Source organism: Lepisma saccharinum, chromosome 8, assembly GCF_977018435.1.
Source record: "Lepisma saccharinum chromosome 8, izLepSacc3.1, whole genome shotgun sequence".
Classification (NCBI taxonomy): Eukaryota; Metazoa; Arthropoda; class Insecta; order Zygentoma; family Lepismatidae; genus Lepisma; species Lepisma saccharinum.
Window position 1 is genome coordinate 27,367,543 of NC_139236.1, and position 23,248 is coordinate 27,390,790.

Sequence of the window (23,248 nt, forward strand, 5' to 3'; positions counted from 1 at the left end):
CCATTTTTATATATATAGATAGATATACTTGTTTTGCATTGTAGTTTTTCATTTTTCTTGAAAATGTATTTCTTTTGTTAACCCAAAGAATACAAAATTGCATGGCCTTTGATAATGCGACTTATTTGATTCCCCATCAGTATCATATGATCTGGCTCCCTTTCATATGAATTTAGTTTCATACATGTTTACTTCCAAATTTAGCATGTTACTGTCCACTCTTTACTGTTCTTATTTTGTAAATAGCTTGTTCTATGGAGTTTCCTTTTATTTGTCTCGTGCATCATTGACTGTGCTTTCATGTGCTTTGCAAAGATGCAAAATATAGGTTTTGTTTTTTGTATGAACATCATATGAAAGAGGTTCAAAGGAGTGTGTTAACTCTCTGCTTGAAGGGCTTGAACTGTGTATTTCCTTGAAGTTAGTCCACATCATTTGGTAGATGTTGTTCATTGGTGAATCTTTTAGTTACTTAGCTTTGCAGGCATAAATGTAAATGCAAACTGCATATATAGTACTTCTAAGTGGAGTCCAAATCCAGATTTACACACTTGTACTTATCTCTGTGCATTCCTTAATCATCACCACCATTATTATTGTTATTATTATTTAATATAAACTTTATCATATTCAAGTGATGTTTGAGCATTCAAGTTTTTAAGAAGAGGTCACGTTTATTGGATTTAAATATTGACGGCAAACACACTGTAATATTACCACAGGTGCATATTTAAGAGGTGTCATTCAGCTTGAGTCCCAAAATGTCCTTGAATCTAAAATTAATGCAATTAAAAATCCTTATTTTTGTAAGGAATCGTGTACATCTGCAGGATATGCCACGAGGAGCAAGTAAGCAATTTTTTTTTCAAAACGAAACCTCCCCTCCCCAAATGCAACTTCAGTTTAAAATTATAACATTCTTATGATGAACTTGTACCAGTCTTTCGATACTTGTGATAAGTAATACAAAAGTACTTTGATTTCAAATGAAATTACATCTGTGAAATTTCATTTTTTTTTTTTTTTTACTCCTATTGCCTCGCCCCCTTTCCAGGAAGAAGCATTTGTATAATATGGAAAAACTGAAATATAATTGACGAGTGTATGTGTGGAGTGGATATTTGCGACCATAAAACACCCTTTCCCGAAACTAAAACATATTGACACTTTGTAAATACTATGAGGCAGCAGCTCTAAAGGTGAGGCTTATAAGGATTTTGTCGCAGGTTGTCATTACATATTATACTCTATGTTCATATTACCATCTTATCAATTTTTCCACCTATCTTGTGCATACCACATCCCAAGTGAACTTGATTTTCCTCCTGTCAGCAAGCGACTTTTAGCAGTATCTCAACCTTACTTCAAGATTTTCTAGAATGCAACCATGGCAACTGGTGTCATATGCCAGGTAAGGCATAATCGTTTGTGTTTGTCCTGTCATCTACTTTATCCATCATTCATTCATTACCACTGTTACCCTAAATGGAAGCATTATGACATCAAGAAATACAAAGTACTTTGAGGAACGAAATGAGCCCCCCCCCCCCCCATCTTTATGCTACGTCATTTAAATGCCTTACATTTACTGTGATGTACCTCATCCTGATAAGAGGTATTCACATAAGAATCATATTGTTAGTCGATATTACATTGCATGTGCCCAGAAATGGGTTCGCTTTAAGGGAACGGTGTAAATTTGTAGCTGAAAACACTTTTATCCTCAGTTTTTTTCACTGATGTTAAACATGCAGCTTTCTTCCATGATCTAGTAGCTAATAGCAGGTGTGACAATCCATATACTGAAGGGTAGTGTGCATCAGAGGGTGGGCGAAGCAAGCACCAATGAACCAAGATGCCTTATTACTGCGAATAGTAGCAAATATTACATAAAAGTTATGTAGACAACATATTATATAGTATGGAAAAATTATGGGTGGGTGTCTTCTAGCTGCAGCTACCTCTCTCTGAAATGCAGTGCTTACCACTGGTAAACAGCATAGCTTGCCTTGAAACTAGAAGTGCTGTGTTCCCAGGTAAGGTGTGTGTTTTTTTTTTTTTGTTTTTTTTGGCTCTATCATTTGTTGTCATTTGAACATTCTGTCATCACTATTAACCTCTTGAGATTATTCTGTATATAATTTTTAAAAAAAATCACACACACACACACACACATACAATGAATTGTTAAATCCAAAAATACAGTGTGTTTCACTTGGTCTCGGCCCCTGAGTTTTGCTTATAAAAATCAAACTATTGGTCATAGTGTACCATCATAGGAGATGGTGCCATAGTCTCTCTAGTCCCTTGCATGGGCATGCGTGTGTATCTGCCGTTAAATGCCAAAACGGAGTCCATAAAGGCATGCCAGCGACAATTTATTGCACAGTTTTGGGTCCATAAACCACCTGCAAAGTCTCCCATTTGGTGAAGAAACTGGAAACTATGAGAACATTGTTGGATGTACAAGAAGGAGGACATCCAAAACTGCCAGAAGCAACGGTGGGGGAAGTGAAGAACAGATTGCTGGCCTCACCAAGGAAGTCGTTGCGTAGACTTTTGCAGGTAATGGGAGTTTCCACAAGCACATGTCAACGAGCTGCCAGAAAACAAAACTGTATGCATATCGTGTTACTGCTGTGCAACAATTTCAACCTCCCGCCAAAGTGAAAAGAGTCAATTACGAGACCACTTCCAACACTCGCGGTAACATAAACCATGCTTCTCATACCCCAAGGTATGTCTGTAGCAAATTTCATTACATTATGACCAATAGTGTGATTTTTATAAGCGAAAATCAGGGGCTGAGAGCGAGTGAAACACACTGTAGTTTATATGTTGCTTTCATTTCAGCACAAAAAAGTTTTTCTCTCAACTATGATGCTAACTTAACTCTTTTCGAGTGAACATCTGTTTCTTACCCACAGTGTGATTAGAGATAGGGGTAGGTGTTATCCTACAATTTGCCATCAACAGAGTACAAGAACTTGATAACTAATATGGACAGAGCAATCAGTATTCATTGCTATAACTATATTGTTGACTTGTAGGTAAAAATTAGAAGGTGTACTTGAAAACGAAACATTACGGAGACAGGATGTTTATAGGTAAAGAGCTAATAACTGGTTTTCCTGTAAATAGTTTTGTAAATTCATTGAAATATTTGGCATTTTTATTGGATCAGTACTGACAAGGGTCTGCAGATTTCTTTTTGCGGGAGAGGCAAGAATAACTTTTCATCACCCGCAGAAAATTTTCATTTTAGGCATGTACTTCACTAGGCTATTTTGTAATTGGGAGAGGGATAGTTTTTATATATATAATGGAATTCATAGTATTCAAATAATTACAACTGTTATTATGAGCTAATAATAGTGAAATATCGTTTTATAGTTTTGGAGAGATTTCTACTTAGTATTGCAGATGAACAAATACCTGGCTATGTTCCTTTTTTCTCCAAATTTCAAACCTTTTGTAGACTGGAATGCACATAAAAATCTCGTAATTTGTATATTTTTGTCCTGAATTCTTGAAATGGCTACTCAAAACAATATCCACATATTCAACTTCAAAGCTTTGAATATCTGTTTTCTTCTGTTTGACTCTTAATAGTTTCTGGGACTCTCCACATTTCGATAAAGTAGTATTGTGGTTGGCTTACGTTTTGGATGTAGGATCCAAAAGATCAATTTAAATGTGATTGTACTTATGAATGTAAAATTTTGAAATTGAGGAAGAGGGCAATTGTCCCTGCTTGCCCCTCTCTGCAGATGCCTCTTCAGTATTGGTTAATTTTAGTGGCATGCGGTGACATTTAGACTATGGTACGCAACATTGGCGAATGGAAGGGGGTTGTGGGAGCCAGACCCCCTCCCCCCATCACCTTAGGACATCGCGTTATTCAGAAAATTACTTCTTTCCAAAATTTTACAATGGGAAAATTCTCATCCTTGTATCATTATTCAAATGTACCGAGGTAAAATATATGTACGATATTTCATATTTGCAAATATATTCTGATAGTAGCTATGCAGAGTCCAACAATTCAACTTCAATTAATTTCTTCATGCAGTGCAATGAATATTGAACGGGAACGAAATGGCACAATCATTTTTCGTGCTTTTAAATAGCATGTGATAAATTTGATAAATCTCAGTATCCTCTACTATTTCACAAAACCGTTCTCAGAGGAAACCAACGAACAAGGCCAACAATAAAGTTTCACAGTTTTTCTACTGTCACCCATGGTACTGCACTGCATACAAACTGTCCATTCTCAGTATCTGTACAAATATACAATTAAGTTTTTCTACAGTACTGAATATATTATCTCAAATGCATCCTCATAACCCTATTCAGTTAACACTAGAATGCCCTGGGCGAGCCTGGCACTTGTCAAATCTACGTACTCAACTGCATGCATTGTGCTGGTTGCCTATACATTAGATATTGCATGCTCTCATGCGTCAGTGTTTGGATCATCTTTGTAGCCTTCATTTGTCTTTTCATCAGAGCACCGAAGGTTCCAAGTTCGATTCCTGGCCTAGGCATGGATGTTCTTCTGTGAATATCCCTCCTTTGGTTTGATCCAATCAGCATTCATTCTCTTCATTATAATTAGCCAAAAGTAAATTAATAAAAATACTAATCTTTGGATCAGATCTCTTAGTTTCTATCTGGTTCCAAAATCAACCACTATCTCTCAATCAACTTGAAGGATATATTCAAAGGCTATTTCAGTGCAGGGAATGTGTATTTTAACTTAACATCTTTTATTGTACCATGTATTTTGTTCCCCTGTTTAATGTTTTATGTATGATTGCATTGATGATATAGTGATATTATTTTCAATTTAGCATTGTTTAACATAGTCTTCAAGGCCACACAAAACTTCATTCTTGAGGCTTGTTCAAACAACTAATACTCGATTCATTCTAACAAATTTCCACCGGGAATGAATGATCTTGTCTTCAAAAATGTTCATCAAGTTTCATCTGTCACGGATATCATTACCATATTTTGCAGCTTCTCTCTTTCTCTCGCACACATCCACACATGCTCTCCATCTGAAGGGGGATTACATACTGCCAAGTCCACCAGGTGTTTATGTTTGTTGTGTGGTGAGCACTCTGCCTTTCTCGTTTCAGCAATGGTGTGGTATGTCTGAGGATGTTCAAATGGACATTGTAGAATTCCAGCAGGCCACCTCTAGTGCTCAGGTGAGAGTTTTTTAAGTTTATCATTGATCACCATGAGCACAAAATTCACTATACTTCTGTAGAAGTTTTTTAAAAAATGAATGCTTTTGGAAGTAATAGAATGGTGTAAGCTTTGCTGGCAGTAATTAGTAACATATTTCCTTTCTAATCCTCTGTACTAAAAAGAAGAAATTATGAGAAGCTTTAATGGAGAAGAAACAATTTTCCCTCCATAAGAATTTGCTTCACTGATATACCACAGCAATGTCCTGATTTCAAACACATCTTAATTAGGGCTATTGAAAGACACAAATAAGGAACCAAAATTGTTCGCTTAAGTGGCACAACACACATTTAAGGATTGTATTTACATGTTCAAGCTTACTAGACAGAGTCTACTGCATTTTCCAAGAAGCTCCTCGGTTGCCCTCCCAATTGCAGGTTGAAACTAAAAACTAAAAACTCTATGGGGGAGTGAATCGTTTAAACTAAGGTGGAAGTTCCAACTAATCTCTTTGACAGACTCTTCCAGCAGTTTTTGTGATATCGAGTGAGCAGATATTGTAACATTGAGATTGGATAGAATAGCAGGCTACTTTTGTGGCATATTTGCAGTTGATGATTGCGAAGTTTTCTTATGGAGCAAACAGAACTTCGTGCGACTAAGGAACACAATATATATTAATGTTAATGGTAGCATAAGCACTGGTCTAAGTTTAATGCAGTATTGATTGGTTCTATTGGAGGCCAGATTGATTAACTAAAATTAATTAAAAAATAACAGATTATTTTAGGGTCTTAAGTATTGCAGAAATGAAGAAGGAATATTAGGTGCAAGATTCTGATGGATTGATATAAGGAATCAGTGTAATAGAAATTCTAAAATGATCGCTATTGGGAGTAATTACGAACAGCTAAAATGTACAAGTATAGGTTTTGTAAATGGATCATGTTGATTGATTTGGTGTTTTAAGTCCACTTTATGCACAGTAAGGCTAATTGGGACTGGACCTACAGTTTAAAGTGGGATCCGAACCACCATGTGCCTCCAACGGGAGGATCATGTTGACTGCTATCAGTTATCATGTATTTTTTCTTCTCATTGAACATGTTATAATTCCCAACGTTGTATGTGTCAGCACTAAAGATATGAATAAATTTCATCTGTAAGAAAACTCTCCATCCCTAGCTCATGAATTGGTGTGAATGTTGTATTGCCAACTGCTGAAATAACTGGTAACTACATGGCCACTTTTGAGGAACTTGTTGGAGACACAAAATTTCAGCACAACTTGATTCATTGAATAATCATACTGACAATATAGAAATACTCAATAAACATAATTGCCAGTTTTGTCACATAATAAGCATTCATGCAAATATTTATATCTTTGGCCTATATATAAAAAAAAAATCCTGAAGTGTGTTGCGATGGTATTCCTTACAAAAAAAAATGTATTGTTGAAATCAGGATGAATGTTGTGTTATAGGCAGTTACAGAAAAGTTGCTTTGGTGAGAGGAACAAGGCATGTCTATTTGCTTTCAGTAAACTTCCCTTTTGGGCCACCTACAGGAAAAAATTGCAACTCTATTAATATGTTTAAGTATTTTTCTGTGCTTGGCAGTATAATCTATCCTGGTTTTCTTTTGTCACATTCCTTGTGTTTTGGCATTCGTATCTTTTGAAAGTTGCGCTGTTAATGATTTCTGTAGGAATCCATCCATTTATGTTCTTGTATTTGTTATGCTTCTATCAGTGAAGGTTTTCCTTGTTGAATCTTAACTGTTATTTCGTGGGTTTTTTTGCAATGGAAACTGAAGGCAGTAGGAAAGAAATCCACACATGTTTTCCAATAGTTACCACATAAGAGAAATATTTTCTTAATTTGTGGGTGTGTTTGTGTGTATGTGTGTGTGCCTTATGTGCAGTACATCAAATGGGATTAATGATTTTTAAAATATTTGTGTGCACATTTTTTCTATTTCCCTCAGATTGTTTCTTCTTTGTTCAGTTATTATATGAAATGTTCTGTAAACCTGACCTTATCTATCATTCCGTAAGTGTATTTTTAAAATATTCTCTAATACATTTTCTCAAGGGCCACAGATGAAATTATCAAAACTTGACCTTAATTATTTATCTGATGAGTTTAGTGTTTCTAAAACACGTTCCAATACGTTGAGGAATCTTTAAAGGCAAGTGGCAGAGTTTTTTTTAAAATAGTTTTCATTGGGTGTCATTCATTTCTATATCTTATTGGATGGCAATTATAAAGGGAACGTGTATACCCTGTTTGGTATCATAACTGTATATACATTAATTGGGATTATCTTGTTTTTGATAACTATGTGGACGAATCTCACAGTCCTTTAAATACAATAAAATCCTACAAATGCGATCTGCATCAGCTACCTTATGAATCTGTTCAGGTAGTCACGTAAGTTTGCAAAGTAATATAAAGTTTGGTTTGACAACTCTGGTTGTGAAAAACATTGCCTCATTCCCTTTCACTTATGATAAGAATGTTTTACTGTTTTACTTTTGTACAATTGAAAGTGTTTCCAACAGAACACTGGCACCTCAACATTACAAATTATGAATTATAAGAATATTTCCAAGTTACCTTTTTGTGCATATGTGCATTTGTTGAACATACTTAGTGCTTTGTGTCATATGCAGGCCAACCATTAACGATTATCACAAGCAATGCTGCAAACACATTGTATAATGCTGTGAATGTAAGAAAGTGTGTCCTTGTGTAATTCTGGAACAGACTATGAATTGAGTAAGCAAGTGCAGATCAAGATTTGACACCATGGATAGAATATTATCTAAATTTCTCAATTGGTGGTGGAAATTTTATATTGCATGGATCCATGTGTAATACATTTTACATATATAAATGATTACTTGTTATCCAATTCTTCTCCAGTCGAATTTCTAATGGATGTGGGTGCATGACTTGCACCACCAATGTTCTTTTCTACTTGAAAATGTAGCTCTACAATGCACAGTACATAACCTTCATGGTTATTTGACACATACTGTACTTTCAGTGAAGGATTTCTTCAAAATGCTATATGGTTTTGTTGTCATGTCTTCATGAATTCCAACATTGAAAATTCAGCAAAAAGAACAAGTTCATTCTCCCAAGCTCAAGCCTCAAATTAGACACAAGTGCTGCCTGAATGCACTGTTTTTACCTTGAATATGCTTCATTATAAATTTAGGTTTGTCAAGCACAATGTCTGTTTCTTAGGTTTTTGTTCACTAGTACATACAATATTTTCATGCTTTACTAACTTTCGCTTTCCTTTTCTCATACAAAATGCATGTGTTACACACATATTACATACTGGCCAGTTGTATTCATTTCATGCTTTTTTTAATATATCACTTTAGTTAGCTTTTATTGGAATTTGTATCAGAGTATTTGAACAAGCCTCATGCAGAAGCAAAATGTCTTTATATATGATATTATAATGTTACAATTGTGCGTAACCATTACAGATGTGTTAATGAAGTTAGTGTTTTATTTCTAAGTACCCTACAATAATATGTGGTACAAGAATTAGTTGTTATAAGATACCATATATTACACATATTCATTGAAATGGGAAAACTTCTTTCACATACACTGCACAAATTAATTTTCTCGCATATGATGGTGACACCAATGCAATAGCAAGTGGATAGAATTAATTTATTCCCCCAGAAGGAATGTAGGAGGTATGTAATATTGATAAGGAGCAGTGATGATGCCTGAAGGGGGCGGGGAGAGATGCCTTTCTGGTTGACTAATCCCTTCTCCTTCTCCTCGCCTAAATCAACAAGAAAAACTACATGTATACATGCTCTTCTTTTTTATATTTATCTTTTTATCTTAAATATTTCTTTTTGTATGGTATTTAGGTGTATCTTAAATGTGCCAACTCCCAGCTATTTTATCTGTTGCTCTTGTCACTTATATTTTATTCTTCCATAGCTACAGTAGCTGTGTTATCTAAAATTATAGCAGTACCCATTTCTTCATCAAATCTTAAACAATTCTTCATCAAAGTTACATGTTAAAATCAATACTTTTATATTTTTGAATTTACGGACTGAAAACCATGAAATATATTGATTGTAATGCAGTTTTAATTGGACATTATACTGTTTGGTTTACACTTTACTCATTCTAATATCAGGTTTTTGTTTTTTGTGCAAACGATGCTCATCTAACCTACAATGGACTTGTGAACTGCTACTGATCCAGTAGACTGATCAATACTCTACTGTGTCCCCCTCCTTCTACACCTCCAGTGACTATAAAGAACGATGCTAAAGTGAGAACAATTGTCACTAACATTCAGACATTTATTTTATGATCCTTGTTTGTAACTGCTGGTTTTGTTCGCATGCTCTGGAGAGCTCTATGCAAATCAGTATTGTAAATTACTTGTCAGTGCATATTTTACATCATACCCCTTGTTTTGTTGGTCATACTGTGAGGAAATAATTTGAGAAACAAGCACAGTGCCTTTTGTATCTCTTGTAATCTTACCAGTCCTCTTAGTACCATCAATATAGAGTTGGGAAGTAACATAAGTAAATGCATTACCAACTCGGCAATACATTACTGTTTTAATGCTTGCATTTGTAACACTTTTCCATACTTGTGTTAGTAATGTGTGAACAAATTATGTGAGTAATTGTAATGGTACTTGGTTATTTTGTTACCTTAGTTTCATTACCTTGATGAAATCAGAACCGGAGGATTTATTTGTATGGACGAAACATGCTTTCTTGTGCTGTTCTAAGCTTGTGCATGCAAAGGTACCCTAGGGAAACCTGTGCTACAGAGAACAGATGTAAACAGAACTTTTGTAAACAGTTAAAAGTAATGTGTTACTTTCAGAAGTAACAGTAATATGTTACTTTTTTAAGTAACTTACCCAATTCTGTGTCAATTATCAATACTTCTACCATTACTATAGCAGCCATGGGCATCGTTAGTGGAGGATCCCTAATCCAACAAATGTATTATGTATGTGTTTAAGATAGTGGTTTATTATACAGAATACCCCCAGTAATTCAAAAGTAACTAAACTTATGATTGCATGAATCATCATCATCCTTTGCCGTTTCCTATGCTGGGTTGGCATAGAAGTGAAGCCTCTCCATTTTTTCCTAGTCTTCCACCACTCCTCTCTTTCCACGGTGTTGCAATCTTGTTCTCTTCTCCTAACACTCTCCGCTATCTGCTCTTCCCACCAACATCTTGGTCTCCCCCTTGGCCTTATTCCCACTTCTTGTGCATTGTAAGCTCTTACTGGTAGTCTTTCTGCATCCATCCTCTTCATGTGTCCGAACCATCTCATCTGTGCCTGATCTATCCTGTCGTAAAGCTTCACCACCCCCACTGTCTGTCGGATCTCCTCATTCCTTATTCTATCCCTTCTAGTCTTCCCCAATATACTCCATAAAAATTTCATCTCCACTGCCTGCATCTTTCTTTCGTCTCTCTGTCATTGTCCAAGTCTCAGCTCCGTATGTAATTAGTAGCACATAGTATGTGTTATATATTACCTTCTTACATTTCATAGGTACCCCTGTTCTACATTAATCTTCAAACGCTTTGATATAGTCCACCACCCACTACCCTCAACTCTTCCGTGTCCATCTTTATTCTTGGTTCATTTCTGGCTCTGTTTCTTGTTATTAGCACCTCATTCTTTTCTGCACTGAATTTCATTCCTGCTCTTCTGATTTCCTCATTCCAACTATCAACCTGTTTCTGTCTTCTTCCCTGTTTCCCCATATTACTAAGTCATCAGCGAAGAACAGAGCCTTCATCTCTTCCCCACCTCTTCATTAATTGCATCCACTGTAATTATGAAGAGCAGTGGCGAAAGAGCACTTCCCTGTTTTAGTCCATTACTTATACTGAACCACTCTTGTTCTTCCCACTGGTGTCTTCACACAGCTCTGGTTGGCCTTGTATGTGCTCAGCACTCTGCACACTATCTCTTCCTCGACCCCTTTCTCTCTTAGAGCCTTCCAAATCTTTGTTCTGTCCATGCTATCGTGTAACTTTTCTATATCTAGGAATGCCATAATCAAATCTCCATACTCGTAGTGCCTTTCCTGCATTTGCCTTATGGTAAATCCGTACTGTTCCTCTCTCATGTTCAGTATTCTGATTGCATGAATGTACCACATAATGGATCATTCTTATAAGAATAAGTTACATCATCTCTAAGAATATCCTTTCTAAAGAAACTTGAAATCAGTTTTGGTTGTACACTCCTCTACAAAACTTATTAACTTATTTCCATCACATTTTACAATTATATATATTATAGTGATATCAATGTATAAAAAGTTATATATACTGGAGGGCAGAAAAACATGGTTACCAATTCCTGTTTAGGAACATAAAAAGTTTTCATTGCTTCACTTAGGGTTGTTATCTGTTGACTTCAATTATATGTTGGTTCGTTCATATTTTGCTATAGTATAGGACAGCATGATGCACAGGACAGAGTGAAATCTGTATCCATGTGAATATTAACAAATGTATCATTGAAATTGGAAGGGGATTTTTTTTTTCCAGAACAGTGTGGAATTCGTTTACACAAACTTCAATATTTTTTTTTGAAAATTACATCGATTCATTACTGTATTGATAGAAGAAATGCTGATGTATCAGTATTGGTCGATACATTTACGGAGTTCAAGTGTCTCGTGAACCATGTAAGGTCCATTGTTCTTGAACTAAAATATCAAAAGCAAATATATAATGTACACAACATTCAACCAAGATTTCACTGCATGTGTGAATTGCAATTATATTTGCATTATAAGGAGTAACTTCTGAAGTAGATTTAAAGTGTGGAATTTGTCAATATTGTTGTCCAAAAACATTTGTTATACTAATAACTCCATCTTTCAAAATGCATGTTATTACTTATAAAAGAGTATTTATCTTGTATTAAGTTTAGAGTTTAAATATGTTAAATAATATCAGCTATATGTTTGCATGAATTTGTACTACTTACACATAGGATATTAATTACATATTTTCCTAAATACAAAAATCAAATGCTAGATATAGAAGATTGTGTTACTGTATTCTGAGATTTAATCACAGTAATGTGAAATGTTCTGCACATTACACTTTCAAATACAGTTGAGGACCACAAATATAGAAATAGATGTCATAATCTTCCTTATTCCCTGGCTTCATGGTCCATGGACCTTTGCCTCGTTAATGACACCAGCTAGTCAGTCCTGTCACCTTTAGCATCTGTTTTTGACACTTAGCCTCTGTAGGCTCGTTTCCATATCGTCAAGCCTTGGTTTGCCAACTTGTCTTATTCGTACAGGTTTTTCATTGAAAAGCTTCTTCACCATATGATTCTTATCTATTCTTGTGGCATGTTCTAGCCATGCTATTCCTTTACCTCTGTTTCTAGAACCATGTCTGCATTCTTATAAAGAACTACTAATTCACTGTTGGTTCTGATTTCCCATTTTGCTGTCATTCTCTACTCCTGACACATTTAATTTTATATCATTATCCTCCCCCAATGCATATCAATTTTTTTCCCTATTGATTTCCGACTCTTCGTCATTCTTTTCAGTTAAGATGGTTCCAGATATCCAAGCTACTGCACTCGATCAAACTGAAATCCTCCAATTTCTATGCTGGTTATATGATTCTGCCATTTCTAGATGCTACCATATATTTTGTTTACTGCATATTTACATTTAAACTCAAGTTATCAGCTTCTCTGCTTAGTTCTAAGAATTTCAGCATAGGTGCATTCGTGTTTCTTCCAGTCACCAGTTTGTCGTCTGAACATACATTGTGTCAGTTTATTATTTCTACTGTGGTTATAGATTTCATCATTTTTTCCATGGTCAGGTCAAAAAGTATTGTTCAAAGCATGTCTCCATGTTTTGTTCCCTTTTCAATTTCAAAATCTTGGGAGAAATATCTTGTGTACCTACTTTGCCTTTCATTTCAGCCAATGTTTTTAGGTAGGGTTTTGAGCCAGTTCTTTAAGACATCTTTACAGTTCATTTCTATTTATAATATAACATGCTTGCTTGGAGTCGATGAAGATACAGTGAATTTTGAAATTATAGTATCTTTATAATACATGTTTTGTTGCAAAAATGTGGTTTGGCGTTGACTTAATTTTCCTAAAAATGTGCTTGGTAATATACTACTTTTTCCTCCATGTACGGTACCAATCTCTTACTTAAAATCTTAGAGTACTTCCAGAAATGTTACGCCACTATAGTTCAGTTGCTGCATAATTATTTATCTTCCTTCTTATGTATTGGACAAAATAGGGCACTTCTCCACTCTTTAGGCAACACCTCATGTACCCAGATCCTTGATGTTAGTGCATGTATTCTTTTCAGTGATTCTTCCTACTTAATCATATCAATACCAGATGCTTTATTTGTCTTAAAAGTGCATGTAACTTCTTGTACATCTTCCAAGATTGGTGTTTTCTATTGGAATTTCTGCTCTGTGATGACTCTGTTCTACTTTTCCCTTAAACATTTCACTGGAACAATCTACCCATCTCTTCCTATATTTGCATAGTGGTCTCTTAAAATTATCTTTCGTCTAATTCATGAAATTCATATTAGAGATTATGTAATAACATGCCTTGGTGACCTTCCATTTTTTTTTAGTATTTTGACACTTCTCTTCTGGTTGCGACAGAAAATTCATATGTTTGAAGGAGATATGAGGCATTGTGGATATTAGGGACGAACTCGACAAAGATCGATTTTTCTTTTATTGTTGTATCATGTCAGACATTGCATAAGTTCCTACAGTCTTCAATGTACAAGAGTCTACCTTGACTCTGAAATTTGCTTTACAATAGGACAGTGCACGAGCTTTAGAATAGGATAGATGTTTGGAAAACTGCTGAACTTGTGCGAGTATGCCCTTAATATCCGCAATGCCTCATATGACATATTCTTCTTGCTCTTTTTTTATTTTCTTTGCTATGTTCCAGGAAATTCTGCTATTCTTTCTTTTATTTTCCCCGATTGTTACTCATGTACTTTGTGTGCACTTATTTTCGTCCACTCGCACACAATCACAATATAATGCCATATGTTATAGAATTCAGTGTGTAAGGATGAAAAAAATTATGAACACTTCTTTGTAATGCAGTCAACTCATTTAATTTGTGATATTTCTTAATCGATCGTCTGTTGTCATTCTAGTTTGTGCCTGAGGACATGAAGGATGAGAAATATTGGGCGAGGCGCAGGAAGAACAACATGGCTGCCAAAAGGTCCAGAGATGCACGCCGCCTTAAGGAGAATCAGATAGCTTTAAGAGCTGGTTTCCTTGAAAAAGAGGTAAGGATATTTGTGTATTTCAACTAATGGTGGAACCTGATACCTGTTACGTTTCATCATGCTTGTTTACTTGTAAATTAATGTATGTGGCATGAAAATACTTGAGTTATACCCTTTAAAATATAATACAATATAAACAAAACACAACTTCTATTTAATTGACAGAAACAATGGATATGGTGATACATTCTGGTCTTATACATTTACAGTTCGTATTTGGATATCAGTATGAAATTTGGCCCAGGAACTCGGAACAAATACAGAATCATTTTCTGGCTATAAAACAAACCACATTTGAAGTATTTATGATTACCTGCCTAACCCTAGACCACCAACCCATCATAATTTTTACGAGCTCGATTTTCGGAACTTGCTGTTTTGAACAAAGAGTGCATGTCGAACTACTGTCCCAATGGGTCGCACTTGTTGCTCACTGTGGGGTGATGTCATAAATTTTACGAGGTGTTAGTGATATTTTACCCCTGTGCTCTATGGGGTTTTGTTAGTGCTGTGAGACCAGGTGCTAGACTAAATAAACAAAAATAACGTTAAATAAACAAAATCAGTTGATCAATTAATCATGGTTGGGGAGTTCCAAGTGCTGATAAATAAAAACAAATTACAGTATGACATAATTTATTTTAATTGTAATTTCAATTTAAAATCTAATAAAATATTTTACATTTTGTATATTAGAGAGAATTTTTTGCACTTTAATTAGTGCAAATATAAAGTTTAATTTGCAAAATATTTTTAAATCAACTCTTTAATGCGATATTTCAGACCCTAAATTTTGCATTTCCGAGACTGTGTTAAGTAAGAACAATTGTAAAAAATATAAAGATAAATGAGAAACCAACGAAATTATATTTTTAGACTCCCAATACTATGTACGAATGAGAGAAAATATTCGCTTTTGAAAATAACAAATAGTTTTGTAGATACGAGAACTATGAAGTACCATCGTAAAATTTACGAGGAGTTTGTGTTCCTCCCAGTAAGGGTTAGTGTTCTAGGGTTAAGGAACTGTAGAGTCCCAAGTTGACCCTGCCCCTTCACCACACTGTGTGGAAACTTTTAATGGCTGAATACCAGAGTCATATTTGACATGGAGCACCTATATGATGCTAATTCAAAAGTCGAGACCCTCGACAACCATTTTCTTGAAGGCAGTGAGAGGGGAAGCAGGGTGGAGGGGTGTTAAATTGCTGATTTCTTAACTGACATAGGCTGGAATTTTAATAGTTGTAGAATAAAATTCTGGTTGAATATCACAAATAAATTTATCACATGTTATGTACATGATAACTAAGGCCCAGATCTTAAAATGTAATTATGTATTTTTGCTTTGTATGTAGCCAAGGAAAAATGACAAGTGTTGGCAAATTACACTGTCAGGAATGATACACATTAATATCAAGTTACATATTTTTTTCAGAAAATTTTGTATTTGTACCGTTATCTAGTTTCACTGTCCTCCTCCGTAGTCGAGCGGGTTAAGGCATTCACTCGTCTTGAGATCGTTCGCTGCGGGACGGCCTAGGTTCGAATCCGGCTCTGGTCGGAATTTATTCGGCCTACGTATAGGGCCGGTGGCAACCCACCATCGTGAGGAAATGGGGAAGCTCCGAGTGAGTGAGCGTAACCCGGTCAAGAAGACCTACAACAACGGCTGGGGGTTCGTCGGGCTGATCACCCGTCACCCCAACACTGGTCTAAGACCTCCACGCTATAACAGGTGACGGAGGAACAGTGTTGGGAGGGAGACCAGCAGTCGGTAGGTAAGCCAAGGCCCGCCATGGGCTGTAGCGCTGTGGGGTAATCTAGTTTCACTGAGTAATGCAGATTATTTGTGGAGTAACCATTCAAAATATGATTTTTTAAAAATTCAGTAATTTTTATGAATGTGACAGGCTCTGTATGCACATTGTTTTTCACCATTTTTTGCTAATAATCCCCTGATTCTATGAATAGTGACTACAGGCAGTGGGCCTGAAGAAATTTCCAAGAAATCCATTCTAACCTAAAATATAGCAGGAATGGGGGGAAATGATCAAAGACTACAAACACTACTACGAGTACACACTTTAATATACTTACATATATTTTTTTTTACACATTGTAGTGATTTATACTACATATTTGTTCATTTTTGCATGTTCTGACAACATAAAAATCTGAACCTTAATGATAACCTAATTAAAAAATGGTGAAATTGCAAAACGCTCATCATGTATGTGATGGGAAGGGTTTAAATGTTCAATTTATCACTTTTTATGAGCTGGAATCGGAACGCCATATTTGGAATAGAGTATCTCTAATGTGCTAATCAACTTCCTCCACAGAGAAGATTGGGGAGAAGTTTTATTTGTGACCAAATAATTATAGCAGGTTGAAGTTGAAGTTATGGAAGGATTTAGTGGGTTGATCTGATAGCAAAATTTGGTGTAGATGATGATGACCTTTTAACCTTGCATTAGGCATGTCATTTTCTGTAACATTCATAGGCATGTGGTGTACACCTGTCCCCCAACACTTTAACTATAGTTAAGGTATGAAATACATCATGAATTATACTGCGCATGCATGTTCAACGGTCTTTCTTGTAAAATCAGATACAATTTTCTGCTGCAATTCATAAATGACGTAATATTATAAAGTTAACGTCAGTCTCATGCTTAGGAGACAATCATCCCTCGCACACCTAAATACCGTATTTACTCGTGTATAATGCACACAGTTTTTCCAATATTTTTACACCCAGAAACTGTGGTGCGTACTATGCACGGAATAATTTGGACAGCCAACATGAGATTTTGAGGTTTTGTGCACAGAAAGGCTAAGTGGGACTGGACCTACAGTTTAAAGTGGGATCCGAACTACCATGTGCCTCCACCAGGTATCAAACCTGGAACCCCTTGATTAAATAAATAATAATAAATCCAGCTAAAAATGGTATTCCAAATAAAGCAAGACTAGAAATACTTATACAAGAAATAGTAATAGGTATTTCATTAACTAGCCCCCCCATACAACGAATATCTTGAATATCCCCCATAACATGAAATCATGCATGTTTCTGTGTATAACACGTATATATCAACAGGCACAAATACAAATTACCATGTTGGATTTCTTTAATAATAATATTAAAAAAAAAAAACGCTACAAAAGTTAAATGGCCATTTTCCATCATTTTTCACTTTGTTTTGCGACAGCGAGAAACGCTGCGTGGTTCTGGCAGAATTCGAGCATTCACCTCCTGTCACGCGGGATGTGTACCAGCGATATTTGTCAGGTGAGAAATAATAGGAAATAACTGTCTCAGTGCTGCAAATCCATAACATAATTTTGATCTTGCTTCCTTCTACCACAGAATAAACAAGGTGGTTACAGATGTGAAAGCTTTGGGATGATAAACACAGTGGAGGGAGAGCAACAGGTGACCCAATGAATAAGTATAGTGTCAATTGCTCTTGATCGGCATAGCTTTATGACATTTCAACTAAGAAAACAATTGTTTGTCGCTTTTCTCCATCAAAAACTAGGTTGCGCATTATACATGCATGTGCATTATGCACATGTAAATATGGTACGTAACAATTGAAGCAGTGTCATGTTCACTTTCAGTCACATGGTCACTTTCAAGTTTACCAACGCATACCTACATGTCCCCCCCCCCCCCCCCTTCCTCACTAACTCACTTCCGTATACAATCTGAATATGCTGTGTGCTCTGTCTTTCTCACTTTAATAATATTTCTTGTTATGTATTTAGTCTCCTAAACATGCAACTGATGTTAACTTTATAATATTACATGGCTTAGAAGTGCAACATAACAACACAGCTGAGCTTAGAACAAAGATAAAGGAAGATCTCGCAATGAAAAACATTGATGAATAACATTGAATACTTTTCCTAAAAAGGTTTTTTTCTTTATTCTTTTCTTTTTTGCAAGTTCAAAAACTAAATTCAGCAACTCATTTTCAAATACTTAATCAAAACTTTACAAAAATACAACAGGGGGACAATGCTGAGAGATTCTTTTCTTGGAATTAGGAAGACATTTGGAATTCCTGAAACATGTACAAAATAAGTTTTATTCTTGGAATCACAGCTCACCTGCGACCCCTCCACTTTCACTCGGACTGTCGTCTTTCCAGTGTTGTTCCTGGTCCAGACTGAAAATTCTCTTACGATTGTCCATTTTAGGGAGAATTCACACCAAAAGCGACAAGCAAAAGGCAACATGTGTTGCTTGAGGATTTCACCAATTGAATGCAGGCTTACATGGCCTGTCATGCTGCTACAGTGTGAAATGTTCTTTCTGATTGGCTCGTTATACCATCAACAAATCTTCAATCACACAAGTACAGTCATTTTTAATTGATAATGACGTTCCCGAGGCTCAAGATATTATGACAATATTGAAGACAGCATTAAAAGCTATGAGCACAATGATTCTTCCACTTGCTTACATGTAGGTTACAGTCACATACTGAGGGTTGTGGCTACCAGAGAACAATGACCACTATTGTATCTGACTGGAGCAGTAAGTGCATTATTTACATGTCTGTTACCACATTATTGGATGATGTTATTGAATACTAGGCCCACAACAAGCTAGCCATGCTGATTAATATTAGAATGTGTGAAATTTCTCCCAGTAGGATTATGCACAGAATATATTATTCATTTTTATTTGTAAGCATTGTTTACAAATGCAATCAAAAGTTTTTTTTTTTTTTTTTGTCTGTGAAAAACACACAGGCATACACATACATTACTACTGTGCTTTTTGTGTTATAATAATGAATGCATTGCGATGGGAGTTATAAGGTATATAACCCCCCCCCCCTTTCCCGACAAATCTTTACTTGAAACATAGAATGTCATACACATGAAAAGATTGCATAATTCCCCTTTCTGTCTCTCTCTTTCTCCTTACCCTCACCCCTCCCCTTCCATCCCAAGACAGAGAGTGGTCATCTTGAATGAAACCTATGAAACCTCCCCAATCCTGTTTGGGGAGAAAGTCAATCTGGGGTGTTGGCAGTTGTTTTCAATTATGTCCTTACTGCAGACAATATGCAGCAAACATGTTTATTTTCCTCATAAATATATATTATTACATTTTTTTTTTTTTAACTTAGTGGTGTATATTCAAGTATCCCAACAAGTACAGTAACTAAAGGGAGAACCAATTGTGATTTACATGTAAAATTTCCCCCCAAAAAATCATTTGGAGGTTTCCTTAAATTCTAAAGCAAAATTTCCTCTTAGCAATGGGAAATTTGGGTGAGGGTGCATGGGGAAGTTTGAGAGCCAGTTTCCTCTTCTGAGCTCTGTTTAAATACACGCAGACGTTACATTTTGTAACATCAAATTAACACGTACTGCACTTAAGATCCAATACACTGTGGACAGTTTATATAACAGCACCAAGATATTTAAATCTCTCTGGTCATAAAGAAGATATGTGCAACCTCAATGATGTGACAATTTCATCATAGTGAATAATATCTAATGAAAGCCTCCTACTCTGTTGTCATAGTTGACATCATTATCTCATTCTTCCCATTTGTGAACATTTTATATTTTTTTCCCCGAGAGCAATTTCCTAATAATTCACTGTACTTAACACATTAGTTTTCCCAGATGGAATCATTTTCAGAGTAGTTCATCTGCTGTCTTGCATGTCTGCATTTGTGTCACTGTTGGGAACAGAGCTGAAAGTCATCTTCTAATAGTTCAGGAGATGTTCCATTTCTCTTTTTCTCTTCTACTGATGGAAAATGGATTCCCATTAGCATACGTTGGTTTTCGAAAGCAAAGAAAAGTTGCACCTGGAAGTTTTTCCTAGGTTCCCCATTTTTAAAATCTTAATCGTGCTTCATTTTCTTTCAGAATTTGGTCCTCAAGCAGGAACTAGACCGACTTAAGAAGGAGAACATGATCCTTCGAGACAAACTGTCCAAGTTCCAGGAAGTGTAATGTAAGCCAGCTCTTGCCTGTGTCGAGAAAGGAAGTTATAGCCCTTATCAAGTTGTAGTTGGGAGATATATATATGTAATAATCTTTGAAGCATCGTAATAAAATACCACAAATACACTAGAGAAGAGAAGTAATCATACATTTGTTGCAAATTGTGCTGTCAGTAGTGAAAAAAAATATTACCGCCCCTCAAAAAGAAAAGATTTATTAGATTCAATTAGAAATTTTTGCTTCACAATACAGTTTTTGGTTCTATTGCTGTTACAACACAACTAACTCAACAATGAAATAAAATTGAGTTATAGGACTATCATTATTATACTGTAAGAACAATAGTGACAGTGTTTGTGGTGGTAGATACTTTATGCTTTTTTTTTCCATATGGTATGTAAGCCTTACGTTGTCACAAGTTGAGAGGGGGACGATAAAAATAAATATTTGTAGTTGAAGAGACAGGGTGTTAGAATATCAGCTTGTGCTGTATGTGTAGAAGATGTGCAAAATTTCAAATTGCTCTCTCAATGCAACGTTTTGCACACACAAATAAATTGCAATCTTACTAAGTGTACAACATCATGTGGAAAGATACACACACATACTTTTGCTCCCACGCATACAACAAGGGTTCGAGCAGAAACAACTAAGGGGAAAATTATGGCTTTTTCTCCATGGATGAAATTTTTATTCAGTGTACAACTGTCTTTTTTCTAGAGATGTAGAAAGTAGATTACACCCAGTGAATTGAAAATGCATGCATTTATAGCCAGTACATGTACAGTAGATAGAAATTTTTAAGAACTTGTTGAGTCAAAGCTTTTTAAAACAACAAAAAAATCTAGTGGGAAATAAAATATTTTAATGTGTTCCATGTGGATATGAACATAGTATAGTGCAGGGATAAAGAAATTGAGCTTTTTGAGTTCTGAGTTGTGATAAGAAACAGGCATTGTGGTTTTGTCAATGACACAGATTGTTCATTTGCTTGTGTAGCATATTCTTACAGGTTGCATGCTTTTAAATGAAAAATAGAGATAGTTGATCTCATAATATAGAAAGAAATGTATACTTTTTTTTAAAAAAAATATATATATATATATAAATTTGCTGACAATATGACTTTTCATGAACAGTGTTAGCAGTAGAATACCTTGTGTTCATATTTGGATTTCGGAATGGATATATTTCAGGATATTGTAGTTTTGGCATTTCATTTTTGTTACTAGCTGAAAAGTGTGAAAATCTCTTGCTAAGAAACTGAATGCAGAGAAATGATATGTGGTCAATTGTTTGATCAGTGAATGCCCTGTGTCAAAGTTCAAAGTTAGCAGCCGAGCTGCAGTTTGTTCCTTTGGTGACAATCTGCTTTCACTATGGTGTTGGTATTTGATTGTCTCCATTCTTAATGTTGCATCAGAGATATATATGTATATGAGTATATATATATATGTAATGTTGAGTTGTGCCTGTTTGACAGGTTTACATGGATGGATGGTATTTTGGTAAGTGGACATAATCACAAATTGTTTTTGAAGAGAGAAATTATGTATAAATAGAAATATATATATATATATTTACATAACAATATATATTTTATTAAAAGTTTTTAAACAAAAAAATATTCATGCTCTGTGAAAGTTGTTGTTAATTTTTATGAGTACTGTTATGTGAGGAAACAAAAAAAATAGTGTAAAGTTTATAACCTTATATGTTATGGGTTTTTCTCAAACAATGTATGAAGTGGTAGTGTAATGATAAAAATATATTTTTCACAAGTAAGAATACTGGTGAAATAGTGTTCCATTACAAAGGAGTTGATTAAGTGGGTATTTCATAATTGTTGGTGGTGTTATGGTACTAAGCATGATTATTTTTTTAATGAAAAATACAAACACGGCCCTCTTGTTATAAAGTTAAGATGGTAGGGTGAAGTAAAAATTTTAAAATTGCTGTACAGAAGCCAGATTGGTGTGTAGGATGGAGGGAAAATGTTCTTAAGTCACATCACAGGAAACCAATTGGTGACATTATCCAGCAAGGAAAAAGTTTTTGAAAAATGCTCATTGTTGATTCCTGTTTAAATAACAGGCTGCATTTTTTTCGATCCCAGTGTTAACCTATGAGTTTTTGTGCAATATTGTACCATTTATCAAGAATACTTTGTAGATATAAAAATATTAATTTGTGTTTGTAAAATGTTCACTGTATACTTGCCTTTCTGTACAAAATAAATATACAAAATCTGTGCATTTTACACTAATGTACCAACAAGAACCTCCCCTGATATAGTAGTGTTAATACTGCCTTGGTTATATGTATAAAAATATATATTTTAGTATATTTTGAAAGCCTTCCCTCCTCCCTTTAATTTTTTCCTAAATACGCTGTCATTCATTTGGATTTGTACAAGAAGTTTGTCAAAGAAATGGAAGATTTTTTTCACCTTTTTTTCCTTCATGAAATATGGTACGAGTTTCATTAACCTCATTAGATTCTCAAACATGAAGCATTTAATTCAATATCACAATTCATTAAAACATCACACGAGTGCATTTCATTATTTTATATGTGCTGAAATCGGCTGGTGTGCTTCTAAAGCTGAAGATTTTAGTTAACATCATCATGAGGGCATTAGAAAATATACATATTTGTTAATGTTTACACTTAGCGATAGAT

At 35.2% G+C, this 23,248-nt stretch overlaps 1 protein-coding gene across 7 annotated transcripts in view; it reads left to right on the forward strand.

The window, feature by feature from the left end:
• Positions 1-22,817, forward strand: part of Pdp1 (PAR bZIP family member Pdp1) — a 374,616-nt gene extending 351,799 nt beyond the window's left edge. For 4 of the 7 annotated variants that reach the window (XM_083126357.1, XM_083126356.1, XM_083126360.1 and 1 more), the window contains exons 5-7: positions 5,148-5,219; positions 14,444-14,581; positions 20,489-22,817. In XM_083126357.1, coding sequence (XP_082982483.1) covers positions 5,148-5,219; positions 14,444-14,581; positions 20,489-20,575 — 297 coding nt within the window. In that variant the 3' untranslated portion in view covers positions 20,576-22,817. The remainder of the gene's footprint in view (positions 1-5,147; positions 5,220-14,443; positions 14,582-20,488) is intronic. The other 3 variants (XM_083126358.1, XM_083126363.1, XM_083126362.1) reach the window with 1 other exon arrangement.
• Positions 22,818-23,248: the final 431 nt, after the last annotated feature.